The sequence below is a fragment of the Dermacentor silvarum genome, chromosome 8 (genome assembly GCF_013339745.2).
Source record: "Dermacentor silvarum isolate Dsil-2018 chromosome 8, BIME_Dsil_1.4, whole genome shotgun sequence".
NCBI lineage: Eukaryota > Metazoa > Arthropoda > Arachnida > Ixodida > Ixodidae > Dermacentor > Dermacentor silvarum.
Window position 1 is genome coordinate 58,041,796 of NC_051161.1, and position 27,512 is coordinate 58,069,307.

General features: G+C 47.0%; 2 protein-coding genes across 7 annotated transcripts in view; one reads left to right on the forward strand and one right to left on the reverse strand.

Moving 5' to 3' along the window:
• Positions 1–27,512, reverse strand: part of LOC119461279 (uncharacterized) — a 463,000-nt gene that overhangs the window by 67,800 nt on the left and 367,688 nt on the right. The gene's annotated exons all lie outside the window — the stretch shown is intronic.
• Positions 2,822–20,030, forward strand: LOC119462142 (uncharacterized). The gene is made up of 7 exons (XM_037723485.2): positions 2,822–2,955; positions 8,098–8,227; positions 10,306–10,481; positions 12,042–12,167; positions 13,182–13,424; positions 14,056–14,244; positions 18,970–20,030. Exons 1-7 carry the CDS (start codon positions 2,878–2,880, stop codon positions 19,099–19,101), a joined length of 1,074 nt encoding a protein of 357 aa, XP_037579413.2. The 5' UTR covers positions 2,822–2,877; the 3' UTR covers positions 19,102–20,030.

Here is a 27,512-nt window from a genome sequence, read left to right on the forward strand (position 1 = left end):
ATCGTAAGCGTCCGCGTCGATCTGTCGGTTCTCGTATGGACCCAGTGTTACCGCGTCTTCACCAAGTACGTGAAGTCGGGCACACGCTGCCATACCAGCAAGCGAGGACCGACGCTGCAAGATGTCTTCGTCAGCGAAGTGTTTTAAGTGTGGTCGAAGTGTAACGCAGGGGTTTATCGATAAATTGCTATTACAGCCATCAATGCAAGGCGACAACTACGTGGTTCCCTGTGCAGTCTGACGAAGCCCTCGCCGCTTTCTGTTAAAAGTGGAGTTGCAGTCTTACGCTACGCACGTTTTCGGTACCGCACCGACGTCGAGCTACCAGTGAAGTTTCAACGAGGTACAGCACGAGTTTGCACTTGCAGTAGCGCGCGTGCGAGAGCATTTTTTTTTTTTTTTGGGGGACGTTTCCCCGAGACGGGGCCGCACGGCCGCGCGCGCGACCCTTCCAAACGTTTCGCGACTAATCCGCCAGGGCAGGGCGCATGCGCCGTAGCGCCGTGAAAAAAAGGGCGGATTCTGCAGCCATTCAGGGATCACGGCGCAGAAGCGCGCGTTTGCTCTCCGACGTGCGTTCGCTCCCCGTGAAAGCGCGCGTCCTCGCGCCCTTTCACTCGCACATACAGCGTCCGGAGCGCGGCGACGATTTTCATCGCCGTTGACAGTCATACGGAACCTCACGGCGACGGCGACGGCAGAAATTTGCTTTGGAGTGTCCCATATAATTGCTATCGCAATAATAAACTCACATATGCTACCTGAAGGCATCAATGTTGCCGCGGATTCGAGCCCTCGTTATGTAATGAACGAGAAGAAAGGGAACCGAGGGGCCCGATTTTTATTAATCGTATCATAAGAAGCCAACAAATAAAGACACCAAAAACAACATAGGGGAAATTACTTGTACTTAATGATTGAATTAAAGAAATGATAAATAAATGGAAATGAAAATGGATGAAAAAACAACTGGCCGCAGGTTGGGGAACGATCCCACGTCTTCGCATTACGCGTGCGATGCTCTTACCATAAAGCTACCGCGGCGCCGTTTGCCCATTGCCGTTTGCGAAGACATACGACATATATCTGAAATTTCAGACAGAAGAAGGACTCGTCCTGAAAAAGGCATATTTGTGTATTGAAAAGTGCATAACCGTGGGCATGAAGGCAGACTCTTTGCTTGAATAGAAGTTCCAGTTGTGCTAGTTGGTGCAGCTTTGATCCCGTGCCTTTGAGTTCCTGTTGTGATTGTTTACTTCGCGCTTAAGTTTATGAATAAGACAGTGCTTATACGTTTTATTTTACTCGGACAATTCAGGATATCAGCCATCCTTCCTCCAATATGTGACCATATATATATACCTATACATACCTACCGCTGCATAGTTGGCCCCGTTATAGTTCATGCATGCGCTTCAGTTGAAGAAACGACCGCGACGGCATCACGACAGCGTGAGAGGACGGACAGATGGATAGATGAATAGATTGATTGATTGATTGACTGCAAGTGTCCAAAGTTTGCAAAGAATGCTAGTCGCATTAAAAGCTTGCAAGCGAGAAGCTGTGTCGTCATGCCGGTGCACTGACATTGCCATTGCAAAGCGCCCAGTAGCGAAAATCCAACGCGATAAGCGTCACCACCCCATTAAAATCTGCCTTCGGAATTCCAAGCCTTGCAAGCGCTGCATGCAATCTTTTCTCCACCTTATAGTATATAGAAGCAGTAGTGGTCTCCATCAGTAAGCTATAACCGGTTCCCTCATGAATTAAGTATATACTATATTTGGAGGAGTGAAGTTACGCACTTTGCTCGAGCATGCGCATGAGTTCATGTAAATAAACTCAATGTTAGACAACTGAAGCTTGCGCCGTAATCGCGTTCATATTGTCACGAGCAATGGCAAAGACAAATACGTCGTATAGTGGGGCTGGGTCAGAGGCTCTTCTGTCGGACTGAAACCTGCTGGAACCTGTTCGCTCTGTGCAGTCTTGACTAGATAAACGCTAGCCGTTTACTGGTAATACTCCCCGTAACAACATAAACGCGGCTACATAGGTATATTCTGAAGCGATTACTGCAAGTAATCTTTTCCCTTGATACTATGGTCTACCCGCTCGATAACGGCTGTGCTGAGGTGCTCGAGCGGTCGAGCCAACCAAGGGCGCGATAGTAACATCATGAAATCCGTAACGTTTCGTAAACAAGAAATGCGTGTCAAGCTTTTGTTTTGTTTGCTTTAAAATGCCCGTGTCAAGCTGCGGCCACATTTCTCAGAGTCTCGGCGCGCGTGCGCAGACGTGACGGTGAGCAACGTAGGACATGACCCACTCTCCCTGTCACTTGTGAGCCGCTCGTGTTGCCAGCAAGTAGCACCCGGCGACGTCGACTGTGACGTAAGCAAAACAAACATTATGTGATCAAACTCGCGCCTTGCTTCTCAAGGGTTTGTCGCATTATAAAGCGTGCTGTTGCAGTTTCCCGCGATGCGCCGGTATAGCGGCTGCCTGTAATAACCTAACAAAAATTGGGTGCACCGTGGGTAACAAACCTTCTTATGTAATATTTTTACGCAAAGTCACGTTCCTTCTCCTAAGTTTGAGGTGGATAACCTAAATAAGGAAGGGCTCTGAATTAATATGGTGGTGACGTAGCGCAGCCTCCATGGAAGGTGGCGCTGGTATCGAGACAACCCGATCCGGCCTGTGCTTGTGTGATCCGTATGGATCCGGCTGCACATGTGTGCTTATAAAATCACGCTAATTAGTGACGCACAACTCCTCTTAGTGATAGTACCTGCAGCACATCGAGCGACTCACTTACCTGTACGTGGACTAACGGTCTGTACGTGGACTAACGGCGACTCTTTGCTGCAGTCCATGTTGCTGATTGGAGGCGACATGGGAGACATTTATCCTGGAGACAGCCGGAACCTCACGGCCTACTACCCAAATTTGGTGAGTCAGCGTCCAAAGATCTTAGTCAACGTATATCATTTACACCAGTTGGCACATACGCAATAGGCTCGCTTTCAACACCTATCTTGTCGCTGTCGCGTGCACCCATGTCGTTCGCCATGGATAGAATCGGCAACGTTCAAGAAATTTCGGGTAAACGGTATGGGAGCGTCTTTTGCTGAGCGATAATTTGATCACACTTATAATTCGATTAAATAACGATCAACGGCAAAAAGCAAAACAATGTAGGTGGGGTAGTATTGTATTTCTCTCTGACGCGTGCACCTGAAGAAATTGCCAGAATTTACTTTCAGATTTAAGAAGTTGTGCCGAACCCTTTCGTTTGCTGCGCTCTGTTCGTGGCTGTGTCCCACCTGTGCTTTTGTTTTATCGACAAATCAATGCATCCCGCTTGCTGTACGTCATTTAAGATACATCATATTCATCATCATCATTAATTATGCCCTTAAAGGCCCCTTTCGACGGATTATATAATGGTGGGATACAATGAGAATACATCAAAACATGGCTTACAATAACGGGGCAAAAGCTGACTTTTCATTAACATCTAAACCAACTGGACATTTGTTCGCATGCTGCAGAGTATTGGTCTGACAGCAGCTGCTTGAATTTTAAAGGGTTACGTAACGTTCGTTAACTACTTTATCTGTTAGCTTGTTCCACTCTTCGATCGATGATGGTAATTATGATTGGTTGAAGCTGTTCCTAGAACCAAGTGAGCGCTGCACACTACAATAATTAAAAAAAATGACAGCAGATCCACGAGGTGAATGATGATGAGTGGGCGAAGCTCCGGAGGGAATCATCGGATCTCCCGCTTAAGGGGACGCTAGCACAAACGCGTTAGAAACGTGCAGTACTCTCTAGTAAGGGGGAGCGGCCACAGCGTCTTACTCAGCCATTTACACATGCCGGAACGTGCACCGCGTTTGCCGACGCCATCACATGACTGCTGAGACCGCGTTTGCCGACGCCATCACATGACTGCTGAGAGAGTATACCCCCCGTATTCATAAACGCTCCTCGACTTGAACTTGACTTGCCACCGCTTTGGGCAGCGCGTTCGAAACGCGTTGAAGGTAAGGTGGAGAGGCCACAGCGTCTTACACCAGCTTCTTACACGGGCCGTAACGCGCTAGCACAAACGCGTTAGAAACGCGCTAGAAACGCGGCATTTCGTTAATGTTGGGTATTTATAGCCATCGTGGTGCGTTTGTCCATGTCCGCTTCGTGGCGTAGTGGGCTAACGCCGCGCGCTCGGAAGCGAGGGGTCCCTGGTTCGATTCCGCGCTACGGACACAACTTCGGAATTTTTTTTCTCATTTTTCTCAGACTGGTTACACACTACTACTACTACTACGACGGGGACGGAACGGGTGCCGCTATAAGGAGCTTCGCCCCTAAAAGGCGACGTGATGTGCCGGTAGGAGGGTTGAGAAGTTTCCCATGTATAGATGACTGAAGTTGTAGTACAGTTTATGGGGGAAGAGGCAAAGTTTGGTGATATTGTGGCGGTGATGTAGTGTATTGAGTCCAATAGATACTTTCATTTGTGTAATGCTCTGTTGACAACTGTACGAAGATGTGATGAAACACTCTCTACGGTTTTGAATAGCTTCCAATGTCGTACCGCGTAGCTACGAGTACCGGGCAGCGTGACGTTGGGGGTACTGACAATCGGGACTCTCCTTCCTCGTACAACGAAATTACTAAGCACTTTTACTTGGCTCGTAGGATCTACCCCCTGCCACATTGTAAACTCAATAGACCTCAGGCTTTAACACTAAGGCTTCTACAGACGGGGGCATACCCAAACCCCCTACTTCTTCACAAAATGTACCCCGAAATTCAGACAACACATGCATGTGCACTATGCAATGACTTAGCGAGCTTACCTCACATGCTCTGGCGGTGTCCCGCGTTACGAGGCGATGAAAGCAACACTTCTTCACGTTGGGATGCGGTTCTACGCATCCCCGACCTCGAAGAACAGTTATGGGCTGTCAAAAGGGCCCGCGACGCGGCGGAGAGGCTCGGCCTCTCTGTCCCGACGTGGGAGCGGCCCGCTGCGCGCTAGCGCGCGCCCTAAAGGACACTAATAAAGTTCTTCATCCATCCACCCATCCATCCAATGTCGTAGACGCGTACTCAAGTTCAATATTCCATTGGCAAGTTTTCGGGTGGAGAGTGGGCACAACGTAATTATTCTTATAAACTCAAGTACTCTCGATGTATCATCCGCTTATTGTACGATGTGTTCAGGCCAAGTAAGCTTATTGTAACAGTGACGCCTGGGTAACGGTACGAGTCAACTATTGCTATGGTTGTTAAGCTCAAGGAGTAGGAGTAGGTCAGAATAGAATGTTTGCGCGTTACATGCATGAGCTTGCGTTTGCCAGTGTTGAGCTTAATTAAATAGGTAATGCACCAGTTATTGAGCAATGTTAGGTCTCTGTGTAGTCTCTATCTGGTCGTGAACAGACGCTATACGAGGGTGAATGCCACAATCATCTGCGAAGAGTCGGATGGGAGAAGAACAGAGGTCTGGGAAACGCCAGAGATGACTTTCGTGGTATCCGAATGACCAGTGCCAACACCGGTGAATTGTCATCGACCGATGACGTCATCTGCTGATCCGCAGCTTACTCCAGGCGCTGTTTCGGTGTGTTATCCCACATTTATATCGTCTCCTGAGAACTGAACGCGAAATGAGAAGACTTTGTGGGAGATGTAGAGACAGGTTTATGTATATATTGTCCGAGCCAGTACATTCAGAACGGTGTATACCTTCTGTTTAGAACACGTGTGCGTTGTTTACTTTTTTTGTTATAGCCAACAACCTCAAGAGCTTCGTATACAGTTTTGCTTGCTTTGCTAACCTGTGAGCGCTCATAATTGCCTTTTAATTTCCCGCTGATTAGGTATAAGAAACGCACGAATCGCTGCTTTCATCAACCGGGCGAGTCTTTAAGAAACAAGCCTTCGAGCGAGACGCCCAATTTCGCTTTAAAGGGCACCATAATAAGCACGAAACCGGAAACGGCAAATCAGAGACAAGGGCCCAATTTCAAGTGTCTCTGAACAAACGAAACCACAGTTGTACGTGTCTTCTATGCAAGAAATGCGTACGACTCGAGCGCCCCCTCGTGCGTTCTTCGCCACCTTGTATAGAGTTAGCGCAAGGCAGGCGATAACTGAACAAATTGCTCCCGGTTGAAATTACACACTGGGAATTGTTACTATTATAGCTCGGGCATTTCATTTCTTCAATTATACTGGGCAGGTACCACAAGGTGCCGCTTTATACAGTGTACGCAAGGGTGCGGCCTGCAGCTAAACACGGCGGCGTGCTGTCGACCACCGGAATCGAGCCGAGAAATAAGTGGGGTGGGCGGGTGCGGAGGTGCAGCTCCGCTGAACATGGCGCAATAAATTACGTCAGGTCTTTCGCTGAGCAGTAGCCGGCCGCAAGTGATCTGCGGTGTGCAGCTGTTCTCCTTTGGATGTACAACTACGTGTTGACCCTGTATGTATTATATGAGTAGGCGCACATATTGCATTTAGAAGCGTTCAGTGGCTGCAGTGGCTGAAACCGTGGCATATTACTTGTAGTGTTTGGCCTTGTAGACGCATTGGAGCAGACGCTTATGGTAGACGCTTGCGAGGGACGCCGAGACCCATTTAACAGCCTCTGTATCCTTGCCAGCTTGTGTCATTGATGTACCTTCGAGGACACTGCATCGAAGTTCCTAGGAAAAACATTTTGTAGCTACTTTGGTGAGCTACGTCGACGAGGCGCCTGCGACGAGCACATTTGGTTCTTCAGTGTACATCAGTGGTGCTATTACGTACGCCGCGGTAGTTCCGTGCAGTCATATATGGGTGTTAATTACGCATGGTCTGAGCTCGTTCGATGGGAAGTGCGCCGATATAAAGAAACAATTGGCTCGTTCGTGACGGAACATCTCTGTCTGCAGGACTTTGGTGGCCACACGGTGTGTCTACGCACATGAGGAAAAATGGCAGATAGTATACTCTGAGAAGAACCAGAATAGGTGGTTTAGGTTTCCAGCCATCTCTCTCAAATACTTATCTGAAAAAAAATGTCTTTTTTTTTTCGCCTAACGCCACTATATATGATATCTAAGCTCTCAGTTCGCTCTAACGCATCTTCGCTGGATTTGGCGTCCCGGTCTTCTTTGCGATAAGACACACTAATCTTTCTAAATGTCCTGGCCACGCTGCACCCAATTTCGGTTTCCAGTTGTAAATAAACAGACACAGCCATCTCCATAGGCTCTTGTAACTGCTGAGATGTTCGAGAGCCGTGGTTGCGCCGCTTCAATGAAAGAGGCATGGGTGCCCCCGAAATTAAACGTGCTCCTGTTGTGTGTGTTACGTTTACGTCTCGATTGGTGCGAAGACCACCCGGTCTCCGCTCACGAGAACGCCTGCGCACGGCGGTTGCAGAAAACTACCTGGGCGGGCACCGGTAGTCAGCAATTACGTGCTTTGTGTAATTGAACTCTGACACCCGTTCTGACAGTTGCTTACCGCAGGCTGTAACCAGCCTCTATCTTTATCCGTGATGCTCAAAGTGGCTTTGTCGATGCCCCCTTTTTGTTTTCTCTCTCTCTTTTTGACCATGGTCGGAAACCACTGTTTGCGTTTGTGAGTGCTCTAGCAAAAGCGGAAGCGAGCGTCTTTTTAACGGACCGTCTGTGCTCACCCCAATACTATTCACCCCTGCATGTGCGCAGCAAGCCGCGTGAACGTCAAACGATATATTAAAGCAGGTTGCGAACAAATGACATACGTATCTCGCAAAGCTTATCGTAGAAGTCTTGCTGTGGCAAACCAAGGCGGCTTCGCGCTGCCTCAATTACGCGGTGTCCACAGAAACGCGTTCGCTGCTCACGAAGTAAGAAGTTCCCCCCCCCCCCCCCCCCCCCTAAGGGTAGCTGCATCGCGTACTTCCTTTTAGAGCGTTCACGGTGAGCGGGACGTCGTCAATGTGGCGCCGTGTCTCCTGTAATAAGACGTTTGTTGTCCTATATATAGAGAGAACTGTAATTGTGAGACGCGCGTCGCAAACCGCACGCCGCATTTTTTTTTTTTCAGTACCTCGTGGACCGGGTTGGTTACTGCGAGTTCGAAATTGCAGTGCCGGATGGCGAGAAGCTGATTCACACGGTTGCTTTCAACACAACGGTGCCCAGGGCAGGATCCAATGCGCCCGCCTTCCTTCGTGGTAGGTGAACGCGCGTATTGTTGACGCACTGCATGCAGCGTTCAAGCTTTCCAAGCAAGACGCCTGAGCTCGCAACATTAAAGAACACATGCGGTTATCCACAAAGCATGCTCAAAAAAAAAAAAAAAATGGCAGCATGTTACACTGCTCTAACAAATGTAGTGCATTAAGTTATACGATCGGAAAGGTCAGACTTCTTACAAGACATAACGAGCCGCAGTGTGAAGTAAAGGTATGGCGCTGTAGGGCGACCTCCTCAACGACATATGCGAGCACCTAATGTACAACCTTAAGATTATTTCGTCTTTTATTTCGTGCTCAATTTCTTTCTTTCGTTCTTTCTTTGTGTCCTTTCGTTCGTTCTTTCATTCGTTCTTTCTTTCCTTCCTTCTTTCTTGCTTTCTTTCCTTCGTTCTTTCTTTTTTTCGTTTCTTCATTCATATTCAGCCATTGAATCTTTGCTTGCTTACGCGGGTATGAGCCATTCCTGATGATGATACCTGTACCTTTTGCATCACTGGACTAGACGCCGCTTTTTCGGGTATGAGCCATTGCAATGAGCCACTTAAGGCTCTTGCCTTAATTACGCTCTTTGGGGGCATATCTTGCTCCCAAACAATAATCACCATCTATCTTGCGTGCATGCATGCGTTTTTCTTTTCTTTAGCTTAGCACTATATGTGCTCTCAACTCTATTGTGAATAGCGCTATATGTCACGCTGATATACGCGTGCCGCTGGCGACTTGAAAGTGCTTGAGGCCGAAATTACAAGGCTTTTCGTTCGTAAGTGCTCGTTTCCATTGGCCAAATGGCATCGCTAATCATACACGTCCCGCATCACGATTGGCTGAAATTTCACTTACAAACAAGTCTAGCCTAAGACGTTTTCGTGAATACAGGGCCTGCATGATGCCCAGCGTCAAAGAAACGAAAGACACGCAAGATAGATGACGATCTTTGTTCGAAGACAAGATAAGCCCCAAAAGGTGCCAGCTTCTTTTAGACTGCAGTTCGTATTAAGAAAACTTAGTAAGAGCAAGCGGCAGCCAATTGTGATAGCGATCCTGCACTAAGGCAACTGGCCAATACATGAGCTAGAAACAGTTCTCTCATACGAAGTTTGTCATTCGGCCCCAGGTCTGCGCTCACGCAACCCTGCTCTTGCTATCCAGCTGAAGACAGAAAAACCTGTTCCAGTGAGGTATATTAACGAGCTAACGAGCCTGATGTAACTCACTGCCATTGGGACTTTAAGATGAAATTTAATAATATAAACACTGCAAACAGTGAACAACAGTAACTCTAAATTTTCTAAATAAGGAAATTATTTAACCTATTGTGAAACAATTTACCGAAGAATAAAAAGGGATTGGAGCGCATACGGAAGGATTTACTAAATCATGACCAGGAGCGTACCGCTATTCTTGAAAATACACGTGCACAATCATTGCATTTACCGGTACTAAAATATGGGCAGGAACTTGGTCCCTATAGTTTCTTGAAAAGAAGTTAAGGACCGCGCAAAGAGCCATGGAGCGAAAAGTGGTAGACGGGAAGACAGCGGTGTGCATTAGAGAGCAAGCGGGTGTAGCCGATATCCTAGTCGACATTAAGAGTGAAAAATGGAGCTGTGCAGTTCATGTAATGTGTAGGGCAGACAACCGGTGCTCTGTTAGAGCATGTGTGCCAAGGGAAAGGAAGCGCCATCGAGGACGGCAGAGAATTAGGCGATGTGATCAGGCTAGAAAATTTGCAGGCACGACTTGGAATCGACTAGCGCAAGATCGGGGATGATTGGAGATCGCTGGGAGAGCCCTTCATCCTGCTGACATAAAAAAGGAAGGCGGCGGCTGCTGCTGCTGACGATGATTATTATTTTTGAAATGGGTGAAGTGATGGTGGCAAGCTGCTGCTGCTGCTGCTGCTGCTGCTGCTGCTGCTGCTGCTGCTGATGATGATGATGATTTGTGAAACATGTGAAGTGATGGGGGCAAGCTTTATGCCAATGTTGTGTGGAGAGCACACCGGGGTTTCTAATCGCTCTATCCCGGTGTCACATTCGCGGTACCCCTGCCAGACTTCTTCAGTCCGACCGAGCTGAAGACCTGTCACAGCCCCGACTTGGACCCGACACGGTCGTGTCAGCCCGTGCTGTGCGACGTCAAGTACAACGGCGTGCGCAACTTCTTCAACGAGACGAGCCAACGCTGCGAGGCCACGGCCAACTGCTGGGACAACGCGGAAGAGGAGATGGTGACCTGCCTTGAAAACCTCACTTAGTTTGCGCACGCCACTCGCACAGCAAATATTAACACTCGTGTATATTAAGGGTTCATGACATAAAAATAGGCTAATGCTGATGATGATGAAGGGTGTGTAATTGTCCCATGGCTAACAGCAACGTCGAATCGTCGTGTCGAGTCAGTCGAATAGTTTAAGGGGACAAATGAAGTTTTTGTCTACCAACTTTTCGTATCAAGTAAAAATGATAGCTGTGACAGACTACACGAAAAAGTGAATTACATAAACTTTTATACAGCTATCTCTGTCCGATTCGCGTGTCAGATATTTCTGTGCGCACGAGATGGTCCGAATTACTGCACATGTTTCAACTATATGCCTTTTTTTAGTGCAAGTGTAGTTAACGCTCGCTGTCATGTGTAATACATATTTATAGCCGTTAAGGTAAGGGTGTCAACCATAAGGCAAACCAACACCCTGAAGGGTGTAAAGAAATTAGACTACAACCCTGCCACGTGCTACTCGGCCATTACCCACTGAGGTAATTGTCCCAGCGGCTACGTGGCGTTCAGCTACTGAGCACGGGTACACGGGTTCAGTTCCCGGTCGCGGTGGCTGCACATTGAATACTGCGGACACAGTGTTCAAGCAGGCAGGGCAACACATACCATGCAATGACATACAAATGCATACGATGACAACAACCGAGGCAAGCAAGAATAATGCAACAATGAAGAACACTGAAAGTATTAATGCAAGATTTGGATCTGCATTCATTTAGACAATTTTATTCTGTTATAGTACGGAGATACCAGCAGAACAGAACGAAGGAACACTGCACAAAAAGAGAAAATATTGCTGGTATTTTAATGCGTAGGAAAGAACGCTGGGTTTCAGCCATAGGTTTATTTTTGTGTATATGTGTATATATCTGTGTAGAACTCGGCGTGTATTTATTTCATTATAGACGTGACGTTGTAGTTTTTGCGGGCATGACGTGCACTCATGGCGCGTGCGGCAAACATCCGGGATTGCCATTAATAGTGTGATACATACTTTGGCTTAATCCCTTAACTGACGAAGCAAATTCATCATTTAATGAAATAAAAGAGTTGACATAGAAGAGTTTGCACTGGCTAACATAAGTTGTTCAATTAGTCTAATTAACTTGAGATTACAGTCAAGGTATTATCGGCTATCTGTATCACCATTAGCACTTCCATGAGCATTTCCAATGCTAGTTTACAAAATTTTCCGTAGGCATGAAAGGTTGCAACAGCAGGGCTGCCGAGAACGAAAACGTAGTCGAAAGTGGCACGTAGGTAATAACCCAATATTATCAGAGTATAAATTAAGCAAGTATGTAAATATTAAAAAGGCTGGTTTGACAGGTGCAGTGCTGGTGTAATTTGACAACAGAGGAACAGGATGTTGTGGGTTGTCGTGGCGACGTTTGCGTTGAAAAGACTAGAACGTTATTTCTGGCTAGTTCTGTTAGACACTTATTTGAGGAGCTGCGTGGATATAGCCCCTTCGACGACAGCGCACATTCAGCTATTACACGCGCCGCAGGTGTATCTGGCTGGCAGCAACACCTGCCGACGCGTGGGCGAGGTTCTGTCGGACGAAGAGTTGGAGTTCTTCGAGAGCTTCCAGGACAAGAAGCCACCACTTCGATCTATGCACGGGTACCCCATTGTAAGACATCCTCTCTGTAGACGTTCTATGTGAACGCTTTTCTCTATTCAACATTGTCGCGGGGATTACACGTGCCTCGAAGCGATATCCACATAATAAAGGACTCAAAATGGCGGTTGCAGTAGGAAGCATAATATAAAATAAGTGACAGAAATATCAGTAAGAACGGTAACAGATATATACAAGAACATTGGCAAATTAGTTCTGCTGGAGCCCGCAAGGTGGAGAAGGTTCATTAAAAGCAGAGCGACTGCCGCGGAAAGGTACTGTTGCCGTTTTCGATCCCCGCACCAGGCCGAATAATTATTCAACTGCAAAGCTCTCTTTCTAAGAAACCTGTGTTGGGTTTCATTTGTAGTTTCGTGCTACAGTCAGGTGCGTGGATGTCCATTTTTCCTCAAGTACATGAACATTAAAAACCGATAATATAATTTCATGGCTGGAAGAAAATAAGTAAGCAAGTTCAGGGAGCAAAGGGGAGTCAGAAAAGAGCGCATTGTATCCGGTCCTGCACTACAAGCGAATAAAAAATATCAGCAATGGTCGAACTGGCGACGTCTCTGGAGCTGCAATGACATCGCTTGTTCTTGTTCAATCACTGATAAAAAATCTAATGTTTCCGTTTTCCTGTGAAACTCCTTGTTAAGATAAGTCTTCAAATGCTGTTGTAAAAAATAGCCTCCGTTACCGGGACATGTGGGGTGAGTAACATGTTTTGTTCCGTGCTACTATTTTCAGCGTATACACTTTTGGCGTGCCGTTGCCAAGTGTCGGACGCGTTCATGTCACAATTGCGACAGCGGTTATCTGTGCCCGAAATGCGCGTCGTGCGCATTTGCTTTAAACAGAAACTGGGTACGATCAACGTTGCGGTCGTAATTATACAACGTTTAGCCATCGCTCAGCGTAAAATGAACGCACCACCCACGGGGAAGCATACGTCGGAAATGGATCCCATGCAGTTTCCGCTTTTAAAAGATGTCTGTGACGTGGGCGTGAAAACAAACCCCGCAGAAGGTGAACTGCCACGAGGGACGTCCGGATCCCGCGAGCGACTGGTGCCTGTGCGACCCGGGATGGGAGAGCGACCCGCTGGACCACGACGGCTTCAACCCGGACCTGATGGTGTACCACATGTGCACCGTTTACATCGGTGTGACCACGGCCGCCACCAACTTCTCCTCGCCGACCCACCGCCACCGGCACCACAAGAAGGGTTTCCTCGCCAACATTCCCAAGAAGCGCCGCCGAGGAGAGGTATAACGCGGGATTGGAATCGTGCAGCTATAGTTTGGAGTTTCTTAACTTATACAGCCACGTGCCTTCTTTGGAGCCTCATGCATCTGCTCCTTGCAGTTGTTTCATTCCGTTCAGCCAGCACGCTCCTTTCGAGGTCCGATCTGCAGTACGGTAGCGCCCGCGAACGTTTATGCGTATAGGTTGTATAGCGCCCTCAAGGTGTTGTATACGTGGAGCCTTCTACTAGTACACGCTATAGCATGAAATAGCTCATCCGCATTATAGGGCGGGTGAGTGCAGGCCACCACGCGCTAATTTTCATGCCCGGCCCGGCTTTAAGTACTTTGACTTTTGGCACAACATCAACGCAAGAAAAAGAAAACGAAATTTTTGTGTTAAGCTCCTGCGAAGTGTGAAAAAAAAATAACAGGCTGCTTCCGTATATTTTGATGCTGCTTACAAAGCGTCATGTTATAAAAAGAGGAAGCCCGGCACAGTGCATTTCATCGATCCTTTTTGCATGACCGCCACACCAACTATTTCCTGCATTTCCCGTTGCCTAACAAAATGTGTGAATATGAATCTTGGAAACCTAAAGCGTGCCTCGATAAGACGACCAGTCCAAGTCACTCGAATGTTGACGTTACAGCTGGAGCGCAAAGCAGTGCTGATGGCGCCATCGAAATCTCGAGGCTGGGCCTCGGCGGACGGCGGTAGAGCCGATATTGCGACTGCGGAAGACTACGCTGCTTCTGGCCACTCTGGAGCCGATGAAGACGGCCCTTCTTGGTACACCTCGTACTTCAGCGACGCCCAAATGAAGAACATAGTGCTACCCGTATCCTTACTTTCGTTTTCCACCTTTCGTGGCGCGGTTCGCGCTATGTAAAAGACAGCGCCGTTTTGTCCGCACTGTAAAGTAATTTACACCCTTAAAAAAGAATAAGGGATGTAAATCTGAATGTAACTCACACCCTTACACCCTTTTTGTATGTAAAGGTGTGAGTTATACACCGACGTACAGCCTTTTTCACTTCTAAGGGTGCAAATTATTTTATAGTGCACGCGCATAGGCGCTGTGTATACGCATAGCTGACCTCACCGCGTGCGTAGCTTGCTCATCACAGCGCACCAAGAATACGCAGAAGGTGGCCACACAGAACACGGTAACGAAACCTTTTCACATGCTCGAGGTGTATGTGTAGTATACAATCCATCTTTATAACGAAATAATCGGGGACAGAAGGTCGAGTTTGTTATGAACGGTATTTCGTTAAAAGCAGAAATACTCTGAAAGAGTCATAATAACGAAGGAAATGCACGGCACTAGTCCGGAGACGCGGGATATAGCAGCGAGATTCGGAGGACGCCCGTCAGCAGCTGCCTCTTCAGTCGGTTATAATCGGATGATGCAGCCACGATGGACGGACGGACGGACGGACTGACCGGACGGACGGACAACGTCCCCTTTGAAACGGGGTGGTGGATTGGGCCACCAAGGTCTTGTTATTATTTTGCCTAATGTCCTACCTATATTTTTGGGAAAACAGCCAGATACAAAGAAGTTCCCAGCATCAAACATTTTGAACCATTACTGGGAACTGTTTCTGTACGTTTCCGTTGTTCGAGGTCTCCCTACTTTTCTGCCACCACACCTCCAACCACCTCTTACTAATCTCTATAGCGGACATGTTTACTTTCCTCCTGCTACCCCTGAACCCAAGCGCTTCAAGGAGGCCAGATCTAGAGCCTAAACTGGTAGCTGGGTAGATATCTTCACATTCCAATAAAACATGTTCCATCGTTTACCTAGCTATTCCGCAGCAAGCTCATGCGTTTTCGTCCTTGGTGTACCTCGCTTTATAACTACGCGTTCTAAGGCATCCTGATCTCGCTTCGAAAATTAAGGAGCTTCCCTTTGAGTTATCATAAATTGTTTCTTTCTTGATTTCATTTTTTTCCTTTGAGGTAGTTATTCATAGCAGGTTTCTTTTCCATTGCCGCCACCCATGAAATTGTCTCAGCCTCTCTCACTTTGCGTTTGACGTTCTTTGTTGCCGTGTTGCTGACCATATCGGTCGCATACTTGCTGGTAAGCTTCCTAGTTCTTTTCCTCCACTGTGAGTCAATGTTTTGCCTGTACAAATACCTGAACACCCTCTTGCACCCCATATACTTTCTTCCTTATTTCTCAGTCGTTCTTAAAAATCAATTTTACTCTGAGCCTCCCTTCACTTCCAAATTTGTCCAGCCCATATCACCCTGCACAGCTTCACTAGTAGTCTTCCCGTGAACGCCCTATGCGAGGCGTCCCACTGACCTTTGGTTGCCATCGAGTCCTGATTGCACCCCTGACTTCAAACAAACAACCGCATTTCCAAATGTAAGCCCTGGAACCATTACACCTTTCCACATACCCCGGAGCACCTCGTGTCTATTGTATCCCCATAGCGCTCTGTGCTTTATTATGGCCGCATTTCTCTTCCATTTTGCTATTATGTTTTTTTCCTGTGTCTCCAGATATCTATCGCCTTCGTTTATCCATACACCAAGGTATTTGTATTCTTTTACCCGAAGTGTTTCCTGGCCCTGTATCAACACTGTCTGTTCACTGTTTTCATTGAATACCACCACACGGCCTCGAGGAACTGCCGCCACCCGGCGGAGTGCTAAATTCACAGCGCTATTTGGCTGTGTAGATTGACACGACGAAAATCAAATATTCACCGTGTATGCTGCATCGAGCTGTCTCACGCGGATTTCCCGCTTCCACACTTCGCGCTACTTCACTCCGTATAATCCGGTATATAAAGTGCACCTCGCAGAACTTCGAATAAAGGCGATATATCGAATAAAACTATTTCGCTCTATCTGGGTTCACTCTATGTGCTCAGTGGTGATCGAAGTGTCACCGCGAGTAGGAGGTCCGCGACGCCTCGCGTTTTCCTCTCCCCTTACGCTTCACGCGGTCGTATGCCTGCCCTTAGCAAGCCATTGTTTCACTCTTCCGTACCTCGAACTGTCTTGTTCCGCGTACAGTCTCCGCTCTGCGCTTGCACGTGGCCGAGCGCAGACGCGCTCGCGCGCCGCGATTGCCGGAATGCATAATTTAGTCCTTCTCCAACGGTCCCCAATGGGCGTAGCGCCGTAATTGAAAACGATTACGTGAGTCATGCGGACGGGGCCAAGCAGTATGGCGAGAGAGAGACGGAGAGAGCGGGTCAGCCTGCTTTATTATTATTTTGTTTTTCTGTCCCTTTGTTCCGGCCTTTATCTGCCTGCTCTCTTTTCATTCTTTCTCGCTTCGTTTGCGTTATGTGCGTTTGCTATACGTTTGGTCTCTCTTCCCGCGAGGCGTAGCCGACGATCCACACCCGAAATCTCTTTCTCCGAGTCCTCGCCCCACCGCCGTCATTCGCGTTTTGCCCTCGCGCCGCGATCACTCGTTCTCGTTCCGCTCGTCATGTCTGCTGCCGAAACCTCCTCACTTGTGATCTCTCTCTCTCTATCTCAGCCTCACATGATCTGCTCTTCAAAGAAAACACGTTATGTCTTAACATAGGACCTACAGAACTCCTGGTTCGTATTGTGCCATAGAGTATATATTTAATTGATATTTTTTGTTATATTTTTGTGCGAGCGCGTTTGTTCCACATATGTTTCCATTATTAACTGTAGCGGTAGTGGTCCTTAGCCTCAGTTTATTTTATCCTCCTTTCTGCTCCTTTATGCTCACTTCTTTCTCTTCTGAATTTTCAATATTTCGAGGGCGGCGGTCGGCCAAAGTTACAAGTCAGCGTTGACCGCACTTCGCAGTGCTGACGGCAATAACCAGCTCTCTCTTCTCGCTCAACTTTTTTCGTTGTTCTATTGCATCCGAACTATTGAGGTACTCCACCTCCAACGTTTTCTACCGCTCTTGCTCTTAACCGTGGCTCGTTCCTCCTTCTTTTTTCTTTATCCTTCCACGCGCAATGGGTCTAGTAGGGCATCAGAACCACGTGACCTGCTCTCCTCCTCCCCCGTCTCCCAGTGCCGGCGCCAAAAGAGGAACACGGAAAATACCAAGCGGGGAAACGAAACAAAGAAAAACGAAAAAAAAAAAAAGATAAAACCTCTAGCAAGAGGGAGTTGGTGGGAGGGTTAACGAACCTGTGATTTCACGCGGTTCGTTATGGGGGCCGCTGGTCCAGATTTGACATATGGTTCCGGAAAATGATCGGAACGAGCAGCTGGCTGCTGCCGTATAGCTGCGCCCCCTGCAGGGTAATGGGGAAACTAACGGCGCGGTTTCTGGCTCTGAGGGAAAGGCCTGTATGTAATTAAGAGGGGTCCCGTTGACCCACCTCCTTGATGTCACCTCTCGAGTCGTTAGAGACGGTATACTTTCGGTAATGGCCGTCCTGGGCGACCCGCGAGGCTCTTTCATGTTTTGTTCACTTGCATAAGACATTGGGGTTTAAACTCTTTGCCTAAATGTTCCAATAAATGTGTTAATTTGCCCTTAGTGTTGACGCTAGATGAAATAAAGAGTCCAGTAAGCAGCAGCAAGATGCGCAGATAATACAGCATGCTTAACATCGTATAGAGTCTAGAAAAAATTTGCGCAGCTTGCACTAGTGGTGCAAGGCTGGAGCAAACAGCGGAGCTTGTGATCGACCAACTTACAGCCAGGGTCGCTATCCCGACGACGCTGGATACTCAAACGCAGACTCTCGCGTTCTCGTTGTCGTAACTCGGGATCTTTGACTCGACGACGCCTCTTCTCGGCTGCAGCTTCAGCACGGTATTCCGGATCGCAGATTCTCGCTTGGCAGCACGACGCGCTTCAAGACGCGGCATGGCTAGGGTGGCTAGAATTCTGGCCACCCTAGCCTGGCGAAGCGTTGACATGTCTAGGCGAAGCGAGGCACATGTGGTTGCTAGGCGACGCCAAGTGACGTCATGGCTAGACGGAGCAGGTGCGCGGTCGTAGCAGCTCGGCGAGGCGCAACTGTGCCAAGTGGTTGCTAGGCAACGCGCGGTGACGTCATTGCCAGGCGCAGTTTCTGGTCTACACTATACGGGCCAACCTCCGGCTTAAACAGCTCCGCTGTTAAAATATTTTTGTTACACTATTTTAGAATGAACGGGTAGGCAGATATCTTAATGAAGCTGGCGCTGTTACTATCATTCTGAAATAGAGCGTGCACGCTCGCAATAGTCTACTATACTACAACGCAGTGGCGGGCAGCGCCATTCATTCATTCATTCATTCATTCATTCATTCATTCATTCATTCATTCATTCATTCATTCATTCATTCATTCATTCATTCATTCATTCAGACCCGTGACCTTATTGTGCATATGTGACGCTACCGTTTTTGTATACGTATAGAATTGGTGTATTACTCATGTGAGGGAGCGTCACAATATTTGAGGCGTCGATTTTCTTTTCTTCTTGTCAACAGAGCTAGACATTGCCCCAGTTTTCATTCAACAGCGGGTGTGCATACATGTGCAAAACGTCTCACTTGACAAAGCCGGATATTGAGTGCTTCCTTGACTCACACGATGCCCAGGTGCTTATTGTGGCGGTGACGCTGTTGTCGTGCCTCGTGATTGTCCTGTGCATCTTCGTCGCCACCGAGTGCCAGAAGGTCAACGTGGTCTCAAAGGGTGGCGATGTGGGCTTGGCAGTACATTCCGACTAAAGCGAGTTAAGCGCGAAAAATCACGAGGGCGAAGAGAGAGCACGGTGGACACACAGGCGTTCGTTCATTCGTTCGCTCATGCGTATGTGGGTCCATTTTGCCTTCTTTTGTCCTTGCTTTTTTTTTTTTGCGCTTAACTCCCTTTAGTTGTGTTAAATGATTCGTCGCTCTGAACTCTGAAGCATCACGCTACTGCGAGGATCTCTGCTTCTTATTTAATTTTATTGCCGTGGTGCTTGACGCCGTAGTATACAAACATAGGAGTGAGGTTGTTACTCCAAGGACAGAAAAGGAAAAGAAAATTACTTATAAAAATGTATTCGCTTCTTTATCAAGGCAACGTCGCCAAACGCATTGCTTTACTTTGTGGAATCAATCAAGATTTGAAGCTGGCGTTCCTTTCTGTACGTTTTTACACTTTTAAATCTGTGCATCGTTTCTCAGAGAGCAAGAAAACAAATAAATAAATAAATTGGGCTGAGATACAAACACATGGAACCCCACTTGCTTATCATTGCAAGAGTATCGCACAAGCTTGCTCTATGGGGTCAAGATGTATCGAGTGTACCAGTAAATCTAATTGTTAACAAGGCCATATCGTTTCTAACTCGTGTAGATATATTTATTGCATGACATATTATTGAACCGGTACTCTATCAAGAGTGATTTCATGCCATCATCCAACAAAGGAAACTTAAGCACACATTGTACTGCTGCTTCCAATAAGTATGTATTAAAATGCACACTCCTTCAAGATGATGGGACTTCGGGATAGAAGCTGGAGCTGGCGTAATTCAGGGACGAACGTAATCGTACCAATGAACAGTATAGGTTCCACTTTTAAAGGGAACGCATAATTATTATTGAAACCAACATAACGTGAACGCATCATCTTCATTGGCAGAAAGTGCCTGTAAGGATGCGTTAGGTGGACCCTATAATGAAAAAGAAAAAAAGTTTTGCTTCAGCCCTCTTGTCATAACTGTGCTGTAATCACTCGAAATATGATAGTTTAGTGTTCCCGTTAACAACTGACGCTACTGCACATGTCGCAGATCCACGTTTCGTGGGTTAGTCTCGAGCGCCAAAGTATACACCCTTCAAAAAGGATGCATAGCAACGAAACATAATTTCTATATAATAATTTTGTAAGGGTAATGCCCGTGTTTTAAGGCGTTTTTCCATTCGACACGCCACCCCTTCTCAAGAAAGTGGATGGCGATCTTTCCTTAGATTCTTTCTTGAAGTATATGTTTACAGTGAACCAATGAATGACAGACGCCACACGTCTGTGCCTCTATTCGCAAATGTGTCCAGTCTGCAATCAGTACAAATGACGTGAAGAAGTGTTTAAATAGAAGGAGAACCGAGAAGCTGGATTTTGTCGGCCGCGCCAATTAATATACGCGATGTTCATGAAAAGATTTTGGTGTGAGTTCATATGCATCGCGAAAAAATAAGGCCGTACAATAGAGAGGCTGTTTCAGCGCCAAATACACGTTTAGAGAGACCTTAAACAGTTGAAACACATTCTAAGCAACACAAATAAAGATGTTTATGCACATCAAGAACACCATAAAACAGAACTAAGGGAATGTCAATAAATATAATCAAACTCATTAATCAAGTTAATAAAAGGAGGTCGCTTTCTGGGCTTCCTTCTTCACATCAACGCTTTGCATTGTTAATTGTGTCGTTGCGTGTCGGTATTTGCATGACAGCGAATGCACAGCATTGTCTGTACTTTCATAGTGTTGTCTTAGCATTGTCCACCAGCTCACGCCATCACAAGTCGTTCAGTAGTAGTAGCATGAAGACAGGCATAGTTTTTTTAATAACCCCAGTAAGAAGCCAACAGACAATGAAGCCAATGAAAGTATGGGTGAAATCAACTGCATAATTAAAGAAGATGGCTATAAATTTACGATGAACTTCGCACTTTTACGAAAGGAAAAGGGAAATAAGAGTTACAGCAAAGACGTTTGGCGCCGCACGATCCGAGCCCGCAACCTTCGAACTTGCAACCTCTATATGTATTAGAAATACGAAACTCATCGTAAGTTTAACTGTCAGCTTTATACTTGACTTAAAATGCAAAAAAAAAAAAAATGAGGACACAAGAAGGAAGACCACGCAGACAGGACGAGCGCTCGTCCTGTCCGGTCTTCCTTCTTGTGTCCTCGTTTTTTTTTTTGCGCTTTATGTCAAGTATGAATTCTTACAAACTCGCCCAAATTTCAGTTCTTTTATTCAGCTTGAATTATTTGTACATTTGCTTTCCCCTGTTTTCCCTGTCTTCGTTGTCTGTTGGCTTCTTACGTTTGACTGAATGTGCGCGTATATACTTATAGCTGAGAAAAGGGGCGATTGCTTGGCCGAAGTCGCGAAAAAGAGGAACGTCTAACTGTACAAGATTAATGAGAATGCATACTTTCAATCGCACACTACACTCTGAGCAGAGAAAACTTGCCATTATTTTTAGGTTCACTTCTTTCTAATGGATCCCACGCCACAAGTTGTGCTTTCCCACACAGCTATTGATATACACATACTACACATCTGCCCATCCGTGACTCGACGGTTTCAGCTAGGCTCCGGACTCGCACTAAGGCCCGTCTCGCGGCCACCACCGCATCGTATAGGAGTAGAGCCGTGAACCTGAGCGCTCCGCGGTGTGCATGGGAAGAGATGGGATATGGCATGCGGCGCGTAGCTCGCCGGTCCATTAGGCGGAGGGGGGCGGTCGGCGCGGCCTGTCGGCATGGTCACGCGACGCGGCTGACCGCAGCCCGTGGCTTGCAGGTAATGAATTGACTCAGCGGCGGCCGGCCGAGCGGACCTTTGCCGTCCCACGCGCGGCTTCGCCAAGTTGTGTGTGTGTGCGCGCGCCCGCGAGCTATAGCTACTAGGCATCGCGCCACGCTTTTGCTTTTCCTATAGCGCGCCCGTATAAGCGCCGTCCTGTCAGGACTACAGAGCCGCGGGGCGATGATACATCCCCGTGTGGACACAAAAGTGTGGAGAGAAAGAATGCTTCGTGCGAGGGGCGCACGCAGCACCCGATGTGCCCATCTACTCGTAAAGCACGAGTGGAGGGCAGGTTTTCCTGCAGCGTGAGTTCCACTAATGATGGGAATGACAAGGCGAACTCTCCCCGTTTTGTTATTTTTGTAAGTGAGCGGGACGCTCAGTAAAGAACTTCTACGTTAAGCTCTGTTGGCAAGTTAAGCTTCTGGGACAGCGAAAACGCCGGTCATGCCGTAAGCGGTGTCTTGGTGGTAAGCCAGAAATTAAGACACAGGAAAAAATGAAAGGGAACTTTAAGTTGCAGCGCTACTGGTGCTCCTAACGTCATAAGATCTGTGCAGCGTCAGCTCACGTCTAGTAAATATAGCGTAACGACAAAAATAAAATAAAGAAATATGCACATTTCACGCGCTGCGGAAACAGGTTTAAGCGAAGCTGTCTTTAGTATTTGCTGTAGAAGTGCTGTTCTCGTTTAGCGGCCATTTGCATGTTTTGGAAAAAAATAACAGCGCTGGGTAGACAAGGACACAAGGAAGAACACGACACTGGCGCAAGTATGGGCCACGCAACGAAGTTGGACACGTTTGTACCGGGAAACGCCTCGCACAAGGTAAACGTGTAACTCTACAACTCCTCAGGATTCAATTAAAGTTCTTGTCATGTCATGTCTTCAACACCTCCAGACACGTCTGAGAGAAACCCCGAGTCCTCCGCACATACTACACACCTAAGTGAAATCGTCCAGCTCATAGTGTCTTACAGTATATTTGTTTGTACCCGTAAACAACAGGTTCCAGTTGCTGGAAAGATTGAAAGAAGTTCTTAAGATGTTTTTTTTTTCAATCAATCAATCAATATTTCTTTTGACGACAAAATCAAATACAAGGTGGGTGTAAGTACACATTCGGAGGTCCCGAAGTAACAACTGTCGGGGGGACCTCCTAACAAGACATAAAAAGGGGGCTAGTAGGTTCGTGGCAAACAGTGAGTCATGTCGTATATTATACAATTTCTACATCATCGGAAATGAACGGTGAGAGAGAAAAAATCTTTTAAAAATATCGCCAGTATAATCACACAGTTAAAAAGAAAGAAAAAAATTGAATAAATGTTAAAGATAACTCACAGAAAATCAAACGAGGATAAATGGCACGTAAGACATACAACGAGGAGAAGTATCAATTATAGTCAAAATTCAGTGACTCGGTAATTTGAACAGTACATTGCATAATAGTAAATTAGAACAACATCTAATTAATTCTATGTTTGTTAAATTATACTATGTGTCTGATAAAGTGTTCATGAAATGCTCCTTCGCTCTACGCTAGAATGATAATTATGTAGATGACTTCATATCAGATGGTATTGAATTACAAACAGAAATGCCTAAAAACGCGACGGTAAATTTCCCATAATTAGTACTTGCTTTTGGAAGAAGAAGATTGAGTTGTGCTGAAAATCTCGTGTTGTTAGAATTGATTAGGCTAGAGCGAGTAAAACCTGGAATATTAAGCTCGGTATTTATAGGACGAAACAAAAACAGTGACAGCTTATGATTGAAGAACACGCGTAAAGGTAAAACATTTAGGGAACGGATTTAGCTATTAAGGGAAAAAAATTGCTGTGGGTCCGATTATATACAAAAAAGAAAAGTTCGATTTAAGAGCTCTGGTGGACTAACCCCGCTGGAAAACTAAGCAGCTTTGTAAACAGACCGCTGAAACTTACGACGTCAGGCTATAGCTCCATCATTGTACCTGGATGGTTGGTATAGAAATTTGGCTAAAGCGAAGTTCGCCCTTGAAGTGCGATTGTCTCCACCGGGCATATATTTGTAGATCCCTGCGGAACAGGTTAGCAAAGAAGCAGTTTGCTAGTCAGGCTAGATTATGCATTTCTTTCTTTTCTCGTTTAAGAAGTATGGCAAGGGGTAAGGTAGAAATATGTCAGAAGTAAAACCAAATAGCTAAGAATTATCGCTTCCTGTGGGCTGTAAAATTACAAACTAGTTTACGAGTGAAGGAAGCCACCTAAACCAAAACGTATTGACCATCTTGTTAAAACAAAACAACAAAAAGAACAGACACGCTATAAGCTTTACTATTTGAACGCCTAAACTTGAACTAACTATTTGAACTAAAGGTAGCGTATAACACGCCTTATGCGCTATTGTCTATATAGTAGCACAGTTTCAGCATTTCAGGCTTAGGTACACGCAACTACTCCGTCGTCAGGATCTCTCCAGTAGCTTGAAAGGAAATGTGTTTGGACCCCGTAGTAGTAAGCCACTGAAAATAACTCTAAGAGAGAGAGAATGAGGGGGGGGGGGACATGCGGGACACTCAAAGCGGATTTCTGCCGTCGGCGTCGCCGTCGCCGTGAGGTTCCGTATGACGTGAACGTATGTTGCATATGCGAGTGAACGCGCGCGAGGGGCGCGCGCTTTCACGAGGAGCGTTCGTTTGAGGCAATTATCCGGCGCTGTTTTCGCTGCACCAACAAAACAGAGAGTCTTGGCGTTCTAGAGATTTTACTAACATGGCTATAGGGCAACAATAGCGCATTTCATGCTTCCATGTATTAAAATATATAAAAGGTGGTTCGCTTGATTCTACCTAAAGGACAAGTTTGAAGTGCACAATTAGCGCTACCAAGTTCACAATTAGCGCTACCAAGCATTATGTGCCCCATTAGGCGAAAATCCGGTGTCGTCGACGGCGTGACCAATCGATGGTACCAAAAAAAGGCCGACGTCGCAAAGAGTAAAATCGCGCTGAAAATGTTCGGATTGACGTCAAATTATCAGGGAGATTCCTGTAAACAAAGTGAATTAATGGCTATGAATAGAAAATTCGGTAAATTTCGGTCTGGGTGGGAATCTAACCCGGGCCTCCTGGGTGCGAGGACGAGCGTGCTTCCCCGACGCAGCGGCGGCTCTTCGGTTTTGGCTGAATAAAGGTGTGCCTAGTGCGTGCGTGATTGCACACTTCACGTCGCAGCTATCTGGTTCCACACACGTAAGCATTCCCACACGTCAGCAGTCTTAGGTGTCTCTGCCGAATTTTTCTAATATCCCGACTCTTTTGCGTGTCTCTGGTACATAGTACAATTCTTGCTCACCGAAAATTTCAATGAAGTATATTAGAAACGTACGGCTTGCGCCTCGTTGCATGTTCAAATTTAAGGCCTAGTGCTCTAAGGCCATAACCACATGCGACAAAGGAACAAAGACGTCGTTGTTGCCTTCTGGTTATGAGGCTGACGAATTCAGTGCCCGGGGATCTCGCATCTACGAGGCGCGCACCCAAATTAAAGTTGTGCAGCGCGCGCGCGCGCGCCCGTCGCAAACAATGGGCGAACTGGGGGCAACGTACCGCGCGCTGAAGTCGCAGGAGCCGCGTCGCGCAATTACGGCGATGGCGACGGTAGATTGTCGCTGCTGAAGGAACGAACGAACGATGAAGGCGTCTTCCACGTATGGGAAAAGAAAAAAAAAAAAAGAAAACACAAATGAGCCGGAGGTGCAGGCTGGCTGTAAAACACAGTGCTTTTGGCTAAAGGAGCAGAAAGCCCGGGCAGTGCCCGTACGAAGAAAAAAGAAAACAAAGAACAAATACAATAGTCGTCCATTCATTCCCAGAAGGCCCTTTTGTCTTTCCTCTCGCTACGTATTACGTGGTTTCGTCTGCGGATGCCAACTGTCGCCGGGTCAAAAGGTGGTACCACCGAGGTCCGTTTTCTCCGGGAAAGAACACCATTTGTCATGCTGCGATACACACGACATGACGGTGAGTCGAAAGACGAGGGTGAAGAGGGGAGGGGGGAGTGCGCATGGTTTGGAAGTAAGAGAAACATCGATAGCAATCGGGGCCTACGAGGGGGAGCAGCACCGTCGTCTATACGCGTTTCAGTACGCGAGCAGATTTGTCGGTTGGCCGCGCATGTAAATGCGTTTATGCGTATGTGAACAACGCGGTTTCGGAGATTGGGATGCACGCATCTGCCGGACCAGGACTGGATATACGAGATCTGGCACCGCGATATTTAGCGTCCGCGGACCCGACTCTGCGAGACGGAGGGTCACGTTTAGGATTGACAAACGAGAGACGGACGAACATTTAACGGTTGCTATATAATATGGAGATGTGAGAGAGTGCAGAACTCGGATGTTCTTTGAAGGCGCGCAGCTGCTAGCTGATTTGCCTCGATTCAAGGGCAAGGTGCCTGCATTTAAGTAGGGCAGCTGACGTAAGATGGCGAAAAACTATGACAGGGAAGCGCGAAAAGTATTCGCTAACACACACGCGCGCGCGCACGCACACACGCACACACACACGTATTTTGGTGCTGCTTTACAGTTTCTTAACGAAAGTGAGTCAACTAGCGAAAACAGACATGGCTGGAAATCATTGCTTGGTGTAATTTTTGTGTGATTTATAATAGGAACAATTGATAGGTCGGACGCCACAAGCTGCGCCTAGACAATCAACGACTCCTTGCTGGAGCTATCCGAGTTAGTTTTGGCTACGTTAACCATCGATTGTGATTCGGCTAACTTGTACATCAGCTTTTCTTTTTTATGTCATTTTACGCATGCGTGCGCATGATAGTCATGAATAGCAGCATCAACAGGTATACGAAATTCAGAGACGCAAGCTCGACGCCCTCGCTATTTTAATGTCGGCTCGTCTTGCAATGCCCAAGATAAGGGAACTATACATATAAAAACGCGGTCGGGTGTACCCCTCCCCTACCCTCCCTCCTTTATTTTGCTTTGTCCAGATAAAAATATCTCGCTTTAAACTACACCCTGTCAGTTTCGCAATCACCGCAAAAGCCTTTTCGGTTTGATTATAAAACGCTGGCGCCGTCGTACTTCGGCACTACCCTTTTAATATTTCTTTTTCCTTCCCGGTAAAGCCTTCCAGTTTGCTTCGTCACTGTCATACTTGTTTCGAAGTCCGATTTCTGTTCTTACTTTTCATCCAAGCTGCGCGCCTCGGCAAATACATCATTCTCTCTCTCTCGCTCTCTCAAACCATATGTCAACTTTCCCGCGAGTTGACGGGCAGCAACCGAACTCTCGATTACACAAACACCGCTACGCGCACGCACAAACTCACTAGACCTGCGCGCGCGCGCGTATTAAACCAATAGCGGAGCGAGCTTGCAGCGGCGAACCGCCACGCGACAGACAGGGTGTGGCTCGATTTCACTCGTTTTCGTTTCTCTTCAGCCTGACTTCGCGTTGTCGGAAGGCGATAGGGGGAGGAGGGGGGGGGGGGACCTCAATGTGGGTGGCAAAGTTGGCGAGAGGAGGGAGCCAGTGTTTCGCTTTTAAGTTGAACAGAAACTGTCAAAAGCCTTAAAGCCGCAAGACAGAC